The sequence below is a fragment of the Acipenser ruthenus genome, chromosome 2 (assembly GCF_902713425.1).
Source record: "Acipenser ruthenus chromosome 2, fAciRut3.2 maternal haplotype, whole genome shotgun sequence".
Taxonomy (NCBI): domain Eukaryota; kingdom Metazoa; phylum Chordata; class Actinopteri; order Acipenseriformes; family Acipenseridae; genus Acipenser; species Acipenser ruthenus.
This window is the reverse complement of record NC_081190.1, coordinates 20,688,495-20,709,743: the sequence shown is the minus strand read 5'-3', so window position 1 is coordinate 20,709,743 and position 21,249 is coordinate 20,688,495. Positions and strand designations below refer to the sequence as shown.

Sequence of the window (21,249 nt, the reverse complement as noted above, 5' to 3'; positions counted from 1 at the left end):
TAATTCCCATGGTTAGGTGGAAGTCGGCCATCTTGAAAGGGGGAAAAGCTACGGTACACTAAATCATCGACCCGGAAGGGAAACGATGTGGAATCTGTGGATTGGAGGAGCGGGTGCACTCGTTAACCAAGGGGTCATGGTTGACGGTATTTAGGAGTCGTAGTAATGTGATCTGTTCCTTTGTGAATAGTTAATATTCCATGACCAAAAGGAGAACCTGTGTTGTGAAAACGTGAGTGTTTTGTTTGTTGTTAATAATAGTGTTTGTTGTTATTTAGACGGCTAACACGATCTGGAGCTGTCGCCAAAGGCCAGAACTAAACCCAGATCAACAACACTGCACTTTGTTTTCACTAAAGAACTGTATTCACCACAAGTACTAGAGCATGCACTGTGGACTGGTGTTTGTGTTTGTGTATGTGTTACGTGTGGGTGAACTGAAAACGGGACTGTTATTATTTTGGGGCCAACCCACGGATTACAAATAAGCAATACACACCGCTGTATTGCTTCATTAACATTGTTATTTACTGTTGTTTGCCATCAGGCCTTTGGATATACACATTAAATCACCATTGCACCTGGATTATCGTTATCTCGCTGATTACTGATTACCTGCACCTGCACACAGTTAACCACTTTGCCACAGATACCAAAACCACTAAAGATAATATATTTAACTTCACTATAACAGCTTGTGTTCTCAAAACAAAACTAAGTCATATATTTCTACAGTGTAAATGCAACCACATTTAGTCTTTTTTTTTCAAATTAGATACATAACATTGAATAGATATTAAAAATGTACTAATATTGTTAATTTATTGCGTGCATGTGTAAAAACCTTTTTTCTTAGCACAAAATACTAAATAATCAAATACAAACCACAGAAAGACTACACGTGTTTTTATTGCAAGAATACAGTATAAACATGAACCTTAAAGACATGTTAACTGTGATTGGTCCATTACAGCCGTCAATACAGAGCAAACATGAACAATATAAAATTACACACGGAAAATGGTAGCTTGGGGTTTTATGTGTAAAATCACTATCCTTAAAATATCAGCACAAATAAATAATAATAATAAAAAAGAATTATGTTAAACAATTTACAAGTAATGGACAATTCTACCTAAAGTATTTAGGGGCACAGCAATAAAAGGCTCACGATATTTTCCTCATCTATGCCAGAAGAGTGTGGGGAGGTCCATGTTTCCAGTGTTACAAATAAGTTCAGTCAAAATGTGCTCAAAACCTACTAGCTGGTACAGACACGCATAACAGATTGAAGCTTTAATAATGCCATAAATTACAGGCTACTCCTTGGGGCACAAAACATGATGTGCTTACAGTTTGTTTTTGGCAGGGAAGCATCCTTCTCGCCTTGTATTTTACTGGAGTGAGAACAATGTACGTAGCTTTTTTCCCCCTCAATTCTGTTTTCTACAGATGTTTTTTTTCTTATTATTATTTGAACACTTTCAAAATAATGTATAATGTGCCTAATGAATTTTTTTTTTTTTTTTTAAACTGCAGATACCTAGTCTCCCACTTATCTTTAAAGTCATCGTGTCCTCTGAACACAGAATAAACATCTTAAAAAGCACCAGGCATGGATACATCGATCTAACATCGATTTCATTAAAAAAAACGAGGGCTGGAATAAGCATCATTCTTCACAAGTTACATGCCAGTGAGAAATAAACAACTACAAACCAACTTCTGTGTAAACAAATAAAATGAACACTACGCTCAGTACTGTTAAAATAATTGCCAAATGTTATGTGATTTTTTCTTTTCTTTACTGGTCAGGTTGGACGATCTAAGTCAACGCTTTTTAAGCATATCGCGATATGCGGGCTGTGGTACGATATGTATCACAATACATGTGGTTGTCCTGATTGGCCTCCTGTATGATGCGTAATAAGATCAACTGGTAATTTAATGATGGACCATTTAGTTAAAAGATACAAATTAAATGAGACCGTGAGAGTATGTATCCATACCAACTATAAAACACACGTATTCTTCATTCAAGAGCTATGTGGTGATCTGAAATGAGCTGTTTCGGGCTTTCAGTCTTGTATCACGATTCAAATGATACCTACTTCTATTACGATACGATATATCATGTGAAGAGAGTATCATGATGCATTGATACACAATGGATCATTACACCCCTACACTAGGCTATATCAAAATCATGATTTTAGTGCAATAATCAGCAGGAGCATATTAATCATTTGTGTGTTCATTTCTTGTTTTTTTAGGGGTGGGGTTAACTGATAGTTGACTTAAACTACAATTCACCAAATGAATGTAGTTTAGGCTTATGCAGTTCTATACAACACAGATTGGCTCCTATTGATTTCCTACAACTGCAGCTCTGAAACACATACTAATCGGGACATTTCATGTACACAGAAATTCCTTTTGAAATGTATTAATATAACTATATCTCAATGACTTTAAAAAAAAAAAAAAAAAAAAAACGATCTAGTGTGCAAAACAAAAAGTAAAATATCACACACCTAATGTTATTTACACAACTAAATGTACAAAATACTAAAACAAGAACAAAAAAACACCACCATGCTACACAATGTATTGAAACTATATGCAGTGCAGCTTTGAATACAGGAATTTAAAATGATGTTTCAGTCAGTCATGTTACTGGAAAACAAAGTCACAGACACTTCTCAATCTCAACATCACTTAAAATTTTCGATTGTAAAGGTTTCAACTTTGTTTTCTAAGTGTTGAAAAACAGTACATGCTTCAAACAATGTATTTCCATATTTGGAAATATCTCCTAGCCCAGCTACCCACATCCAGATACTGCAGGATAACCGGCTCAACATGTTATAAAAACAAACTCTTTTACATGAACATACAGCAGCAGCTTTGGTCCCTGACATCAATTTACTTCTAAAACTGCTTTCTATTTTTTGAAGTGGTTGGATTTTAATAAAAAGGCAAAAACAAACAAACAAAAATGACTAAACTGTTGCATAGCCAAATGCCTTGAACAGCTTGCTTATAAAAACAAATAATGTTAATAATTACATAACACAGTGTTATGCTTAACATCTTTATATCTAAAATGCATGAGGCTAATGTATTCCACAAGTTTAATTATATTTAAACTGTAGAACAGACCATTGCTGTGAATTACCAATGACAACGGTATTCAATAAGACAGCTCTCTGTAAACACATGCCTTACAACATCAAATGCCTTGCCTCAACACTTTAAAAAGGTGGAAACGTCTTCTTATGTTTCTGTAATACTGTTGAAATGTGTGTTGGATCTTTGGTGTTATGGTAAAGAAGAGCAAAGGTTACTACATGACACAGACTACATACGGTAATGTAAAAACCAAAAAAACTGTCTGCCTGTCAAATTCGTTTTTATTTTGTTTTGTAGAAAATGTATGAACATGTATTTCAAAACCTAAAAATGCACCTTAAAAGACCACGTTTTTTAAAAATAAAGTATTAAAAAAATGTGTTTCACATACTGTACAGGTAGTTCATTTGTATGAAATGATGTGCAGATGCTGGGCTTTGGTAAATACTGGTGATAATACACATAAAAAAAACAGATTCAACAAACACTTGATAATTACAGTAACAAAAAGCTGGTTAATCACAGTTACAGACAACAGGATATATTTTGTGTCCTTACATGAGGGTGGTATTGGTTTTGTGATCAAGAAATTACCTAGCCTGTCAAAGGTGCTAACTAGGATTTAATTCCATGAGGACTTGCTTCTTGTAAACTTTGGGAAAAGAACTCCAAGCAGGGAAATAACTGCATTATCATTTCCCATAAACATCTGGGCCGACGTTATAAATAAATTAGACAATAAAATAACATTTATCAAGGGCTTACCTCAGTTTTAATTCCCCATGCATGAAATACACCCCATTAAATAAAAAGAACACAAACGGCACCTCTGACTTTAGGGATGGCAGAATATTTGGCAGCTATGTTTAGGCTGTTTTTTTTTTGTTTTGTTTCCTTTTTATGCCCTCAAATAGTTTTAGGCAAAAGGCACTATGACACTAGCAACTGGATACTAACATTACAAATGATTTTAAACGTGTTAATGCAGTATGATAGTATTGATGATGAGGCAAACAATCAGTGTATCTGTTTGCCAAGATAAAGATTTATATATAAAATAAGAAAAAGTCTGTCCGTCCTTCCTCTATAGTGTTATTTCTTTTTTACTGATGCAAGTTCCTTTTGTATGTCAACAAACTTGGGCCGGTTTTCAGGCTTGTATTCCCAGCATTTCTGCATTGTTTTGTAGACCTCCTCTGGACACTTCTGTGGACAAGTCATTCTGTAACCTAAACAGAAAAGAAAGAACACTTCAGGATTGTTGAAACATTTGAAGAAGAAAAGTTATATAATATGGTTTTGACTTTATCAAAACAGCCAAGCCCCTGTCCCACAGTTGACTGAACTTGGCACCTCTGTTTGGTTTCCCTCTTTGCTGAAGTGCTCCAGTTTCAACAAAGGGTATAAACAATCTGTCAGTTGCAAACACATCCCTCCATTGCAGCAACAGCACACCAGTGGCTATTGCAGTAATCTCACATTTAAATATCAAGTCTGTTTTGAGAATTTCGGTAAAATTCTGCAGGGTGCTGGTGAATCCGACAATTTCCCACAATATGTAGCAAACAAACAAACAAGCCTGGTCTGAACATCTCAAAGAAAGGGAAAGGACATAAAAAAGGCCCAGTCAAGTACACCGTACCTTTTTCAACTTGCTCCCTGGCTTGCTGGTTTGTCATTCCGGGGTAGGGACAAACTCCTAAACTGAACGTCTCCCAGAGAAGAATGCCATAACTCCACACGTCACTTTCTGAACTGTATCTCCCTAAGAGACAAAAAACAAAATAAACAAGGGAACTGCATAGGTTCAGAGTTGTATCTCATGAAGGGCATGTATACAATACTGTCAACATGGCCTAACCGCGAATGAAGCAAATTTGTGAATTATTGACTTCTGAAATATCGAGGGAGCACTGTATAAAAATACTCTAGATCAGGGGTAGGCAACCCTCGTCCTGGAGTGCCACAGACACTTCTGTTTTTTGTTTTAACCCAAGCCCCTTAATAAATTAATTGTTTTAATGATTGGCTTAACTGGTTAGAATTACCATGTGTTCCAGGTATTTAGCAATTGACCATTAAGAGATACCTACAAAACCTGCAGGATTGTGGCACTCCAGGACCAGGGTTGTCTACCCCTGCTCTAGATCACTTTCTATATTACAGGTATTCACATCTTGAAACAGGCACAATCCTACAGTATACTGCATTTCTGCAGGGTAATTTAAATCTTTAATGCATTATATACACTGGCATGCCTACTCTCAAACAGTTAGACCATAACATTGTGATGTGCCAAAGTGTGCAAACACAGCAGCCAGTAGTTTAAATTATGCAATACAGCTGATCCTGTTTCAAAGTTACATAACCAGGGGAAAGATATTTGTGTTGCCCTGAACCTCCATCTTTGAAAAGTTGCCCTGCTTGCTTAAGGAAACAGGCATGCTGGCAGGGGGTGAATTTAAACAGCACCCACATCCTTTTGCCTGACAAACTGTGAATGAAAGCAGGCTCCAACAGCTGTGTTCGATTAGCTTTCGGGATAATAAAAATCATCACTGACAGTGTTTCTCAGTAGATTATATAATATATATATATATATTATATATATATATATATATATATATATATATATATATATATATATATATATATATATATATATATATATACACACACACACACACACACACACACAGTACAAGTCACTGCAACACTAACTGCAGGAAGTGATGAAATGTATTGCTTTTTTATTATGTAGCTTCTACAATTCTGCTAGTCTCAAACGGCCTTGGTTGTCTGCAGACCTTAAAAACACCTTAGCTTTTTAAAACAAAAGAAACTGAAGGCTTTTCAAAAACAGCTTTCTTTTTCTTTCATTGATTTGTCTTAGGGAAGAAAAACACTCTCAACCCACTAGAAACCCCCCCAGGTGCTTCAATGTTATTTGCTCACTGTTCGTATCTGGAGCTCGGATAATCTTCTTCACTATTGCTTTAGCAAGACACATACAAAAAAGAGGAACGAAAGGGTAAGGTTTACAACGGAATGAGCTTAAAGGAGTGATATCTAAGACTTTAAATTACACTTTCTTACCTCTCATTCACCTTAGTATCACTGCCCTCCCCAATTAGTAATTCCCCATTTATTTCCATATAAGAAAATAAGTCCTATGGACGCAACAGCAACTGTAATGTGCCTACTTACTCTTAGTTTACATAATTATGTAATTAAATGGTACAAAATATTTAGTTGTTAACACTAGAGCCACCATGTGGGTCAGTTTGACCCATTTTGCATTTAAAATGTTAATTACTCTTCCGTTGTAAATCGTATGTGTATGTCCGTTTTTGACTTTTCCTGAATATATTAATTAAATATCCTGACGGCGTTTGTTAGCCGTAAAAATGATAAAGTTATAAACAGTTCTACCTAGAACCGCCACGTGGGTCAATGTGACCCATGCATTACAATACATGTCTTTTTTTAATATAACGTAAGATATTCTATTTTTTTGTAACTGCAGCAAACAAGACACGCCTCCTCCTCCTAGCACACATGTTTTTTTAAAAATTTTATTTCAAGCCTTTCTTTGTTTGTAGACTGACTACGAGACAGAGATTGCTATGATTGTGGATTTGTCAAGATGTCAACTCAGTGAAAGCCTAGTTGCTTATTTTTCAATGTACCTGGGAGACAACAATCCTTGTTTTGTTCCACAAATGCAACTGGGAATATATCAGAAGGAAATATTTAATCTTGAAAGTAGCCATTTTGAAGCAGTTTAAAAATGTATGGGTCAAAGTGACCCACGTGGCGGTTCTAGGTAGTTCGAAAATCCGGCGGTTCTAGTGTTAAATTGTTTTGAATAACTGTGTATGTCTGGTATTTCCAGCTAGCTGTACATGAAGATGTCATAGATGGATTTTGTTAATATCTGCTAGAACATTTATTGCCTCACAGTAAAAAGTAGGTGTCACAAAGACGGCCGGAGTGGGTGGCGTCAGACCAGAAAGGAATTCAAACACAGACGGTGGTGATGATGAGCTGAGTGCAATGGCTGCACTCAGCGTTTATTAACAAATAAAAAGGTTTAACAGTACAAAAACAGGACACGGCACTGGTAGCCAAAAGAAACATATAAACAAAACGGACTAAACACTTAACACACGGTGCACGGAGACAAACAAACACGGTGAGTACAAACAACTATTATATTTACTATCTTCGCTTTTTAACTCTCCTTCTCCACACCCGTTCTCCACTCCCGAACACCTAACCACGAGTGACTAAAACGTGCATCTATATATACTGTTGTGCTGGGATTCAATTACTAATTAATTACTCACTTGAATCCCAGCACGTGAATTCATTACGTGCAACCCCGTGCCACACATTATACACATTTTATCTGCACGTGAAGTGATGTGCCATCCTCGTGCCTAAATATAATTATACACTTTAAATACACGTGAAACACAGACCCGTTTATATCCCGTGTACCAATCTATACACCAACATTAACATACGCACGCATCATACAACACAGAACACACAAATGCACACAGGGGCGGGGCACTTTGCCACATATACCCCCCCTTGTGCGCAGCACACATGGCCTCAACGGCCACCTCCCCCCTTAAATACCCAGCAGTCCAGGCCAAAGTCTCGGGCTGGGAAGGGAGGCTTCAGTGGGCCCATGGCTGGCCATGCTGTCAGCACCCCTGCCGGTAGTGGCACGGCTGACAGCCTGTTGGTCCCGTCCTGCAGCGAAAAAGCTGCGGGGGCAGGTGGTCCCCCGACCTCCCCCTTCTTCGTAGCCGGCAGCTCCCTCCTGTGGGGCTCCGGCCACAAGAACTCCTGCAGCGAAACTGCTGCTGGGGAAAGTGGTCTCCAGACCTCGTCCCCCTTCTTTGTAGCCGGTAGCTCCCTTTGGTGGGGCTCCGACCACAGTACTGCCGGCAGCGAAGAAGCTGCAGTGGGAGCAGGTCTCCGGACCTCCCCCACGATCTCCGGCAGCGAAACTGCTGCAGTGGGAGCAGGTCTCCGGACCTCCCCCACGATCTCCGGCAGCGAAACTGCTGCAGTGGGAGCAGGTCTCCAGACCTCCCCCACGATCTCCGGCAGCGAAACTGCTGCAGTGGGAGCAGGTCTCCTGACCTCCCCCACGATCTCCGGCAGCGAAACTGCTGCTGGGGTTGGTGGTCTCCAGACCTCCTCCCCCTTCTTCGTGGCCGGCAGCTCCCCTTTCTGGGGCTCCGGCCACCGTACTCCCTGCGGAGGTACGGGCAGCAGAGGCAGCTCCTGTTCCTCTGCTCCGGGTGGTGGCGGAGGCAGAGGCAGCTCCAGCTCCTCTGCTCCTGGCGGTGGTGGAGGCAGAGGCAGCTCCAGCTCCTCTGCTCCTGGCGGTGGTGGAGGCAGAGGCAGCTCCAGCTCCTCTGCTCCTGGCGGTGGTGGAGGCAGAGGCAGCTCCAGCTCCTCTGCTCCTGGCGGTGGTGGAGCCAGCAGGTATTCACCCTCTGCTGGTGGAGGTGGGAGGGGCAAGCAGTCCTCCCACTGCGGTGGAGGTGGAACCAGCAGGTATTCACCCTCTGCTGGTGGAGGTGGCGGAGGTAGAGGCGATGGGGCTGATGCTGGCCACTCAGAGGGAGGCTGTGGCGGTGCTGGCTCCCTCTGCTGTGGCGGCTGGGCATGTGCGCGCCGTGCTGCCTTCAACAGCATAGCTAGAGGCTGCTGGGGGACACCAGCATCCTGCCCTTCTCCCCCCCAAAAATTTTCAGGGGGTTGAGCCTGTAACTCCTCCCCTTCTGGCTCTTGGGACGGCACCAGCAGGTATTCACCCTCTGCTGGTGGAGGTGGGACCAGCAGGCATTCTCCCTCTGCTGGCAGCTTGGGTCCTACGGCTGTGGAAGCCCCGACTTCCCTCTTTTTGGGCTGTGGACGCACCGACTCCTCCCTTTTGGGCTGTGGACGCACCGACTCCTCCCTTTTGGGCTGTGGACGCACCGACTCCTCCCTTTTGGGCTGTGGACGCACCGACTCCTCCCTTTTGGGCTGTGGACGCACCGACTCCTCCCTTTTGGGCTGTGGACGCACCGACTCCTCCCTTTTGGGCTGTGGACGCACCGACTCCTCCCTTTTGGGCTGTGGACGCACCGACTCCTCCCTTTTGGGCTGTGGACGCACCGACTCCTCCCTTTTGGGCTGTGGACGCACCGACTCCTCCCTTTTGGGCTGTGGACGCACCGACTCCTCCCTTTTGGGCTGTGGACGCACCGACTCCTCCCTTTTGGGCTGTGGACGTTCGGGCTCCCCCCACTCAGGCGTAGGACGTTCGGGCTCCTCCCACTCAGGCGTAGGACGTTCGGGCTCCTCCCACTCAGGCGTAGGACGTTCGGGCTCCTCCCACTCAGGCGTAGGACGTTCGGGCTCCTCCCACTCAGGCGTAGGACGTTCGGGCTCCTCCCACTCAGGCGTAGGACGCTCAGGCTCCTCCCATTTGGGCTGTGGACGCTCAGGCTCCTCCCATTTGGGCTGTGGACGCTCAGGCTCCTCCCGCTTGGGCTGTGGACGCTCAGGCTCCTCCCCATAACTGCGGAAGGGACAGTGGGCGAACAGGTGATCCTGGTCGCAGAGGAGGCACCCCGGCGATGGCTTGTTACATCGCCGTGGATGCCTGGCCCTTAGGCGGCACTCCTCCTCCCTGTCCTTCACCTCTTTATCTGTCTCTGCCTCCCGCTTGGGCTGTGGAGGCAAAACCAGCAGGCATTCACCCTCTGCTGGTGGAGATGGGGACAGCAGGTACTCCTCTGCTGGTGGTCCTGCTACCTGGGCTGCTGTTCCATTTATGGTTGCCTCCAGGTAGCTGAGGACAAACTCCACACCTTCCTCCAAGGTGTTTGGGGTGTGTTCCTCCTGATATGCCTCCCATCTCTCACAGTCCATCATCCACAGAGCCCGGACGACCATGGGCAGAGACTGGGCCTCCAGCCCAGCATTCTCCAGGAACCAGCCCCGCAGTTTTGTGGCGTCTTCTGCCATTATATATATATATATATATATATTTTTTTTTTTTTTTTTTTTTTTTTAAACAAAACCCCTCCTGGTCTGACGCTTGGAGGCGCGGCTATCCCACTTCTGACACCACGTGTCACAAAGACGGCCGGAGTGGGTGGCGTCAGACCAGAAAGGAATTCAAACACAGACGGTGGTGATGATGAGCTGAGTGCAATGGCTGCACTCAGCGTTTATTAACAAATAAAAAGGTTTAACAGTACAAAAACAGGACACGGCACTGGTAGCCAAAAGAAACATATAAACAAAACGGACTAAACACTTAACACACGGTGCACGGAGACAAACAAACACGGTGAGTACAAACAACTATTATATTTACTATCTTCGCTTTTTAACTCTCCTTCTCCACACCCGTTCTCCACTCCCGAACACCTAACCACGAGTGACTAAAACGTGCATCTATATATACTGTTGTGCTGGGATTCAATTACTAATTAATTACTCACTTGAATCCCAGCACGTGAATTCATTACGTGCAACCCCGTGCCACACATTATACACATTTTATCTGCACGTGAAGTGATGTGCCATCCTCGTGCCTAAATATAATTATACACTTTAAATACACGTGAAACACAGACCCGTTTATATCCCGTGTACCAATCTATACACCAACATTAACATACGCACGCATCATACAACACAGAACACACAAATGCACACAGGGGCGGGGCACTTTGCCACATATACCCCCCCTTGTGCGCAGCACACATGGCCTCAACGGCCACCTCCCCCCTTAAATACCCAGCAGTCCAGGCCAAAGTCTCGGGCTGGGAAGGGAGGCTTCAGTGGGCCCATGGCTGGCCATGCTGTCAGCACCCCTGCCGGTAGTGGCACGGCTGACAGCCTGTTGGTCCCGTCCTGCAGCGAAAAAGCTGCGGGGGCAGGTGGTCCCCCGACCTCCCCCTTCTTCGTAGCCGGCAGCTCCCTCCTGTGGGGCTCCGGCCACAAGAACTCCTGCAGCGAAACTGCTGCTGGGGAAAGTGGTCTCCAGACCTCGTCCCCCTTCTTTGTAGCCGGTAGCTCCCTTTGGTGGGGCTCCGACCACAGTACTGCCGGCAGCGAAGAAGCTGCAGTGGGAGCAGGTCTCCGGACCTCCCCCACGATCTCCGGCAGCGAAACTGCTGCAGTGGGAGCAGGTCTCCGGACCTCCCCCACGATCTCCGGCAGCGAAACTGCTGCAGTGGGAGCAGGTCTCCAGACCTCCCCCACGATCTCCGGCAGCGAAACTGCTGCAGTGGGAGCAGGTCTCCTGACCTCCCCCACGATCTCCGGCAGCGAAACTGCTGCTGGGGTTGGTGGTCTCCAGACCTCCTCCCCCTTCTTCGTGGCCGGCAGCTCCCCTTTCTGGGGCTCCGGCCACCGTACTCCCTGCGGAGGTACGGGCAGCAGAGGCAGCTCCTGCTCCTCTGCTCCGGGTGGTGGCGGAGGCAGAGGCAGCTCCAGCTCCTCTGCTCCTGGCGGTGGTGGAGGCAGAGGCAGCTCCAGCTCCTCTGCTCCTGGCGGTGGTGGAGGCAGAGGCAGCTCCAGCTCCTCTGCTCCTGGCGGTGGTGGAGGCAGAGGCAGCTCCAGCTCCTCTGCTCCTGGCGGTGGTGGAGCCAGCAGGTATTCACCCTCTGCTGGTGGAGGTGGGAGGGGCAAGCAGTCCTCCCACTGCGGTGGAGGTGGAACCAGCAGGTATTCACCCTCTGCTGGTGGAGGTGGCGGAGGTAGAGGCGATGGGGCTGATGCTGGCCACTCAGAGGGAGGCTGTGGCGGTGCTGGCTCCCTCTGCTGTGGCGGCTGGGCATGTGCGCGCCGTGCTGCCTTCAACAGCATAGCTAGAGGCTGCTGGGGGACACCAGCATCCTGCCCTTCTCCCCCCCAAAAATTTTCAGGGGGTTGAGCCTGTAACTCCTCCCCTTCTGGCTCTTGGGACGGCACCAGCAGGTATTCACCCTCTGCTGGTGGAGGTGGGACCAGCAGGCATTCTCCCTCTGCTGGCAGCTTGGGTCCTACGGCTGTGGAAGCCCCGACTTCCCTCTTTTTGGGCTGTGGACGCACCGACTCCTCCCTTTTGGGCTGTGGACGCACCGACTCCTCCCTTTTGGGCTGTGGACGCACCGACTCCTCCCTTTTGGGCTGTGGACGCACCGACTCCTCCCTTTTGGGCTGTGGACGCACCGACTCCTCCCTTTTGGGCTGTGGACGCACCGACTCCTCCCTTTTGGGCTGTGGACGCACCGACTCCTCCCTTTTGGGCTGTGGACGCACCGACTCCTCCCTTTTGGGCTGTGGACGCACCGACTCCTCCCTTTTGGGCTGTGGACGCACCGACTCCTCCCTTTTGGGCTGTGGACGCACCGACTCCTCCCTTTTGGGCTGTGGATGTTCGGGCTCCCCCCACTCAGGCGTAGGACGTTCGGGCTCCTCCCACTCAGGCGTAGGACGTTCGGGCTCCTCCCACTCAGGCGTAGGACGTTCGGGCTCCTCCCACTCAGGCGTAGGACGTTCGGGCTCCTCCCACTCAGGCGTAGGACGTTCGGGCTCCTCCCACTCAGGCGTAGGACGCTCAGGCTCCTCCCATTTGGGCTGTGGACGCTCAGGCTCCTCCCATTTGGGCTGTGGACGCTCAGGCTCCTCCCGCTTGGGCTGTGGACGCTCAGGCTCCTCCCCATAACTGCGGAAGGGACAGTGGGCGAACAGGTGATCCTGGTCGCAGAGGAGGCACCCCGGCGATGGCTTGTTACATCGCCGTGGATGCCTGGCCCTTAGGCGGCACTCCTCCTCCCTGTCCTTCACCTCTTTATCTGTCTCTGCCTCCCGCTTGGGCTGTGGAGGCAAAACCAGCAGGCATTCACCCTCTGCTGGTGGAGATGGGGACAGCAGGTACTCCTCTGCTGGTGGTCCTGCTACCTGGGCTGCTGTTCCATTTATGGTTGCCTCCAGGTAGCTGAGGACAAACTCCACACCTTCCTCCAAGGTGTTTGGGGTGTGTTCCTCCTGATATGCCTCCCATCTCTCACAGTCCATCATCCACAGAGCCCGGACGACCATGGGCAGAGACTGGGCCTCCAGCCCAGCATTCTCCAGGAACCAGCCCCGCAGTTTTGTGGCGTCTTCTGCCATTATATATATATATATATATTTTTTTTTTTTTTTTTTTTTTTTTTTTAAACAAAACCCCTCCTGGTCTGACGCTTGGAGGCGCGGCTATCCCACTTCTGACACCACGTGTCACAAAGACGGCCGGAGTGGGTGGCGTCAGACCAGAAAGGAATTCAAACACAGACGGTGGTGATGATGAGCTGAGTGCAATGGCTGCACTCAGCGTTTATTAACAAATAAAAAGGTTTAACAGTACAAAAACAGGACACGGCACTGGTAGCCAAAAGAAACATATAAACAAAACGGACTAAACACTTAACACACGGTGCACGGAGACAAACAAACACGGTGAGTACAAACAACTATTATATTTACTATCTTCGCTTTTTAACTCTCCTTCTCCACACCCGTTCTCCACTCCCGAACACCTAACCACGAGTGACTAAAACGTGCATCTATATATACTGTTGTGCTGGGATTCAATTACTAATTAATTACTCACTTGAATCCCAGCACGTGAATTCATTACGTGCAACCCCGTGCCACACATTATACACATTTTATCTGCACGTGAAGTGATGTGCCATCCTCGTGCCTAAATATAATTATACACTTTAAATACACGTGAAACACAGACCCGTTTATATCCCGTGTACCAATCTATACACCAACATTAACATACGCACGCATCATACAACACAGAACACACAAATGCACACAGGGGCGGGGCACTTTGCCACAGTAGGTTACACTAATCTATGAGACACACTCCCAAAAGAGGTTTTCGAATGCTACTGCCTGCAGCTCCTAAAAAGAACCTGCTATACCAGCTATCTCCGCCATGCATGACCATTTCAGTTTTTTTCCCGCAGTTCACATACAATAAAACAGGTGCTGTGAGAAGGATTTGCAGGATGACATTTCCATCATGATGCAGAGCACACTTGTGTTGTCTTTTAGGCTGCCTGAGCCTACTGCAGTTATAAAAAAAAAAATTGTGAGCCTGAGGAATAAAATAGGTACTTGAAAATATGGTGGATAAAATAGGTATTTTATACTACTATTCTATATGATCCCTGAAGCAGGGCAGAAGCCCCTGCTGCTATGAACGGTGTGTGGGGAAGAGGGAATGTAAGGTTGGCAGGGATGAAGGTAAATCTGTCCTTGCCAACAATCACAGGTGTGGCCATTTTCCAATTAGGTAACTGAGTGCTAACTGGAGAATGGCCACCCTTCATAAAAGGAGAAGAAATCCTGTGTGTGTTGGCGGGAGTTTGGTGAGTGTAATTGTTTGTGCACAATGGTGTTTGTAACCTTTAGCGAAGGCTACTGCCCAGCCTCTGGGTACATGTTTGTTTGGTGTTTGTTCTGGGATTTTGTTTAAATCTTTTATTTTGGCCCTTGAGCCTTTTTCTTTCGTTTGTGTGTAATAAACATGCGCATACGCACTTAAAGTGCAGCTCCTTATTTCCAAGTCTCTCATTCTTGGTGCTGTCCTGCTACCATCCCAAAACACAACATTTCAGCAACAAACAAATACACATGGATTGAGGCTATGAATACCACCACCACCTTTTTGCAGAGTAATACAGATTATTCTCATAATATTATGAGAAATTCTACAGGATTTGCAACTGACAATAAAACAGATTCCTTCAAGAAAGGGTAAAGCTATTGTGTGAATAACCTGTAACAAACAGCTCTTTCAAATGAAATGAAGACCTTCCTTTACCGTAATTTAGGGCTTCTGGCGCCGTCCATTTGATGGGAATCTGTTTCAAGCCGGATGATGAATAAATCCCATCATCCTCTTGCCGAGACATTCCAAAGTCGCTGATCTTCAGCAAGTTATTTTCACCAACCAGGCAGTTCCTTGCAGCAAGATCCCTGTGTGTGATTGAAGCATAAAAACTGTTATTGCTGCTGTTCTTCAAGAACAATCAGCAAACAACCAAGAACTACTTGAATGGTCTCTCAATTTGTTTTCACGTGTGTGTGTGTTTTTTTTTTAAATGTTGATCAGGTTTTTAAAGTGCCTGAGACATAAAAGCTGAATTCTGTCTGGGTCATCAGAGTGCAATTATTCCCTGATAACATTACGGTTTTCATGTGCTGTCATGCAAGTAAAGCAACGAAATTCTGCATCTCCCTAATATACTGTATAATGGGAAATTTTGGCTGGTATTAAATTTGGCGGATTTGCTACCTTGGTAGATTTTGACGGTTTTTGAATTGGCGTTTTTCACTCTTAGCACGTTCACAAAGAAAAATGCCACAGTTTTGTATTTCTACTTTTACATTTAAAAAACATTCAAATACATGTTTACTTAATGAAATCTGTCTTCTAAAACAGTATCTCATTTACATTAACACGTTATAGCATCTACAATGTCACTGCAGCAACGTGGATAAGAACAAAGAAGGCATAGATTTAGCAGATTCGTTTTGAGTTTACTGCATGTAACAGAAAAGGCTCACCACATAATTCTCACTCTATGTATCATTTCAGCCATTTCCCTCTACCCGTCTTATATTAAGAAAGCGTGTGCTTATATGGTTGTATGCTTGGTTAAGCAGGAGCAAACGTGGCACTTACATAGATCCCAAATCTGCAAGAGAATTGAAGCTCAAGATAGTTAGACGTGCACCGCAATGGTCAAAACCTATTAAACTTGCCACAAAAGGCAGAAGGCACATTGACATTCATATAACTATGCTACATTGTTCCTTGTTATCTTTTATTTATAGTAAAATGTATTTCCATTTAACTTTTCTTTTTTTATGTTTGTTTTTCAGAAAACCAGTGGTGGTTGTTTTGTTTTTTTTAAACAATGCATTCTACCCTCATGCTTATAAACCTTTATCAAACCAGCTGTAATAACCCATTCCCTAACCCCAAAACAAGTTATTTTACTGCACCTCACATTTTGTGTTGGAATAAATAAAACGTGACTAAATATAGTATACAGACATCTTTTATAATAATCCCCTTTATCTGAAATGAATGGCACAAATTCAATTTATTTTCTGTCCCTACAAATGATTCTCCAGTAGCATGCAATACTTTGCTTATCTTTGCCTATTTTTAATATTTCTGCATTTCAGCAGATAAGACTGTAGTTTATGGATTATTATTTTAGTACTCCCATACTTTTATTCAAGGTTAGTTTGCCCTTACACATTTATGTACCATTATAGAAAAATGATTATAGTACATCTCTGAAGCTTTGCTTTGCTAAATGGACACCCGGGGTCCATGTACTGCATAATTGTCACTTCTTTCTTCCGTCTCTCTAACATGGCTAGTAGGTATTTTTACAAACCTTTCTGTGAGGGGGTGTTTAAATCTGAAAGATTGCTTCTTAAAAAATGTTTCTACTATTGCAAATGCATCCCAAATAGATCAGCCCAGAACTTGTTTACTACCCTCACTTCAATAAGGTCTAAATACTAAAATTAGTCTGAATAACTACTTTTATACATTCAATGCTACTTTTTCAGAATCACATGACTCTCGTATAAAATGCTACAGTACCATGTCCAAGAGGTACAGGCAAACTATAGATAGTTTTCTTTATGTGACAACAATAAAATACACTGCTTATGGCTGTTTTAGTCAATGAGAATACAAAGATAATATCCAGGCCCAAACACATACAAATTATATCAATCAGACATTTTTGATACTGATAATAAATAAATACATTATTTAATAGCAGGAGGCTGTGTGGTCCAGTGGTTAAAGAAAAGGGCTTGTAACCAGGAGGTCCCCGGTTCAAATCCCACCTCAGCCACTGACTCATTGTGTGACCCTGAGCAAGTCACTTAACCTCCTTGTGCTCCGTCTTTCGGGTGAGACGTAATTGTAAGTGACTCTGCAGCTGATGCATAGTTCACACACCCTAGTCGCTGTAAGTCGCCTTTGCTAAATATATAAAGGCGTCTGCTAAATAAACAAATAAAAAATAAATAAATAATAAAAAAACTGTAACCAAGGACAGATTTGCACTTGGCCAGTACAAACCCTAACCTGTGGCAATAAGCTAGCAATGTGTGAAATGTACCTGTAGGGAACAAATCAGAGTTCAAATATGAATCTCTTGAATGTTGTAAATTAATGATTTCTCACGTTGTTCATGATATACAGTATTTGTCATAGACAGGGCACGACGATAACATCAAATTAAGCCACATGAGTGGTAAAATACATTTTCATTTTTTCTCAGATGAAGCACTTCAACCTCACAAGAACTCTGGTGTAAACGCCTAAATCCAACTAAAAAACTAGAGTACATCTAGTCTAGTACATCTAGTAATTCTCTGTTAAAAAGGATTTAAATTACTGCTGTGGGACATCATATTTCAAAAGGTAAGTCAAACAATTTTCCAAAATATCTGGCTATTGACTTTATAACGCAGCGTAATTACTGTGTAATGGTTTTCTATCAATTTAACTGTCGAGTAAGTGTAATACTTCCCTAAGGGAGATCTAAAGCATGACCATGAGCCTTCCTGAAATTACTTTTGTAAAATAACTTGGTAGAGTTTACAAAATGGGAACAATTCTCTAACCCGTGTGTCACTCACATTGCTTTGTTTAAATTTTTACATAGCCTTGAAAATTATTACTATTAATATAAGTTATCTTCAATTCTCTCAAAGACTCTTTGACTTGACTATATTGAAGAATTGGCATCACTGACAATCAAATCTGCCCCACCTTCAACTCATGAATGTGCTTTGTGTTCAAAGTTCAGCTAATGTCTGCCTCTCTCTGTTTCTAGTTCTTTTAAAGTTTAAGCTAAGCAATCTGGAACACCTATAAGATCATCAACTAATAAATGTAGCAGTAAATTCTGTTGGTAAAAATGTCAGAAATGAAATTTAAGGGTAATACACCATGTGATTTTATTATTATTATTATTTATTATTATTAGCTATAACTCACAGTAGTAAATATACAGCTTCTAACAATTGCAACCTAAAGTCAAGCTCTCATGGACTCTCAGCAATCTTTTCTGAATAAAGGACTTTCATATGTTCCGACCACATTGACCAACCCATCTAAACTTAAGGTAGAACTTAAGTTTTCTCATTCTTTAAAATTAAAATATTTCTATAACAGATATAGCACACTTTCTGATGCAACTGCCTCTAGGACATTTACCTCTTTTACAATGAAAAGTATATTTTGTCCACAAGTTAATAGTGCAGCCATTGAAACATACTGCAAATTGGTTGAAAGAGACGTTGATACTCTGCTACTAATGAACAAAATTAAAATCCCTAATAATTGCAGTAAAGACGATCTTGATGCATTAAGGACTATCAAATGGAATGAGAATATGATTGTTAAACCAACAGATAAGGGTGGTGGCCTTAAGATTATCGTCTAAAGATTCCTATAATACAGAAGTAAGTCGCCAATTATCCGATATTAACTTTTATAAGAAATTGCCATGTGACCCCACTGCTGTTTTCAAATTGGAGATTGATTGCCTTTTAAAATCAGCATATGAATCGGAGCATATTCCATAAAAGTGTTTAAAACTACTTAATATGTAAATCACCCTATAAAGCCTGTGAGATTATATATATATATATATATATATATATATATATATATATATATATATATATATATATATATATATATATATATATATATATATATATATAACCTAAGGCTCATACACCATTGGACAATCCATCCATTGTCTCTTGAATTGGTTCCCTAATTGAACCTCTTTCCAATTATATTGATTCTTTCTTGAGCCCCTTGTTATCGATTACCGTCATATCTAAGGGATATGGGTGACTTTATTGGTCAATTATTGAATGTAAGATGACCAAATAAAAATGATATTCTAGCTACACTTGACGTTGTAAGTCTATATACCAATATTCCACATGGTGATGGTCTCAATGCTCTTAAGTTCTATCTTGATAGAAGAAGTGACATCCAGACACCAACTGCATTTCTACTTGAGATGACACATATGGTTCTCACTAAAAATTACTTTCTCTTTGACAAATATTTTTATTTACAAATCTAGGGCACAGCAATGGGAGCTTCATTTGCACCGACTGCCAATCTCTTTATGGGATTTCTCGAAAACAATAATATATATGGACATAATCGTTTCATAGATAACATCATCATGTGGAAACGGTATATTGATGATATTGTTCTGTTCTGGTCCGGTACCGATTTAGAACTTAAAGCATTTGTTGCTTATTTGAAAACAGTACAGCCAGAAGGCATTAATGAAGAACTTGGATTATCATGTTACCTATAATATATAATTAATATTTTCCTTCTTTTTTATTGCTTCTGTATTCTTTATATCATTAATGTTTTTTTGATAATTAATTTATTACGTTATTTAAGACTTGTTGGTATGGCTGGTATTATTTGTCTATATAGTATTTACATTTTTTTAATATTGACATCTGTGTTATTTATCTTTATTATTTTGGCTCTAGTAGATCTACTTGAATTGAAATAGTCTAATCAATAGATCTTAATTCAATAAATCAGTAATATGATGTATTTAAATGATTTCTGCCATTGTTGTTTTTGGTATTTTTTCTGTAACTCGTCATATAATGAAATTTTATAATAGTATTTAATAATATATTCCCTCTAATGTCAATCAATATATTAACATATTAATTGATCTGTGTACATGTTGATCTGTCTTCAATTGAACATCCGACCTCTATCTTTACTTGAATTAAGTCCTTAAATACTCAGGTGTTCTCAATTCGCTAGCACCGAGGATGGTCATGTGACCAAAACGTTTGCACTGAGCACTTTTTGCACTATATCACTTTTTTGCCTGTTCTGCTATTTTGATTTTGTAGTGTTATTTTTTTTATTGCCACTCTTTAAATAGCAGTGTGCAGATCATTTTGGACTTTCAATTACCTAAAGAATAACATATTCTTGGAAAAGTAAGATTGCACATGTTACAAAATTAACAAGTATAAACCTGTCTTATGTAAATTGACATACATGTCTGACAAAATAAATAACATTACACCTGGTACACAGTCTCAGGGATTTCAAGAGCAGGGTTTTAAATTACTATTATATTCTTGAACAGTGTTACTACCAAGATCCAAACCAGAGAAGTGTTAAAGCAATTTACAGAAACACATTTTAAAAACAATTTTAAGATCATTTGTAATTATAAGTGTTTAAATGTAGACATGTTATACATGGGTTTACAGTGCTGCTGTCAAACTGTTTATGAAATTGACTGTACATTGTATTAAATAGCAAAACTACCTCTAGCGTAGCAAATCTTATCCAACATTTTCTTCTCTGGCCGTTTTTAATAAGTCACCATTAACAACCCTCTAAGACGAAGCCACCTACTGTAACACAGCAACAACGTCCCATGAGAATGCATTTCAGCAGATTTCAGGATACGTCACAGCGTTTTGCTTGCTAAGCCTTTCCACTGCTGCCAATTAACCTACACTTTACTGCCTTTGGGCTGTTTTCCATCAGCGCTCTATAACCTGCAAACCACGGACAGCTGCTTACAGTACATAAAGAAAATGCTTAATACTACCATTTTAATTATTAGACCATCTTTGAACTACCACACTTTGGAATAAATACCTTACACAATTATATTTACCAAAGGAAATCTATGTATTTTATTTATTTATTTCTTAGCAGACGCCCTTATCCAGGGCGACTTACAATTGTTACAAGATATCACATTATACATTATTTCACATTATACAGATATCACATTATTTTTACATACAATTACCCATTTATACAGTTGGGTTTTTACTGGAGCAATCTAGGTAAAGTACCTTGCTCAAGGGTACAACAGCAGTGTCCTCCACTGGGGATTGAACCCACAACCCTCCAGTCAAGAGTCCAAAGCCCTAACCACTACACCACACTCCTGCCCTAAAATCAGATACATC

At 42.4% G+C, this 21,249-nt stretch overlaps 1 protein-coding gene across 3 annotated transcripts in view; it reads right to left on the bottom strand.

Moving 5' to 3' along the window:
• Nucleotides 1–891: 891 nt before the first annotated feature.
• LOC117409278 (tyrosine-protein kinase Fer) overlaps nt 892–21,249 on the bottom strand; it is a 103,302-nt gene continuing 82,944 nt past the window's right edge. For all 3 annotated transcript variants that reach the window (XM_058991640.1, XM_058991630.1, XM_058991644.1), the window contains 3 exons: nt 15,029–15,183; nt 4,775–4,897; nt 892–4,361 (listed from right to left, as the gene is read on the bottom strand). In XM_058991640.1, the coding sequence (XP_058847623.1) occupies nt 4,225–4,361; nt 4,775–4,897; nt 15,029–15,183 (415 nt within the window). In that variant the 3' untranslated portion in view covers nt 892–4,224. The remainder of the gene's footprint in view (nt 4,362–4,774; nt 4,898–15,028; nt 15,184–21,249) is intronic.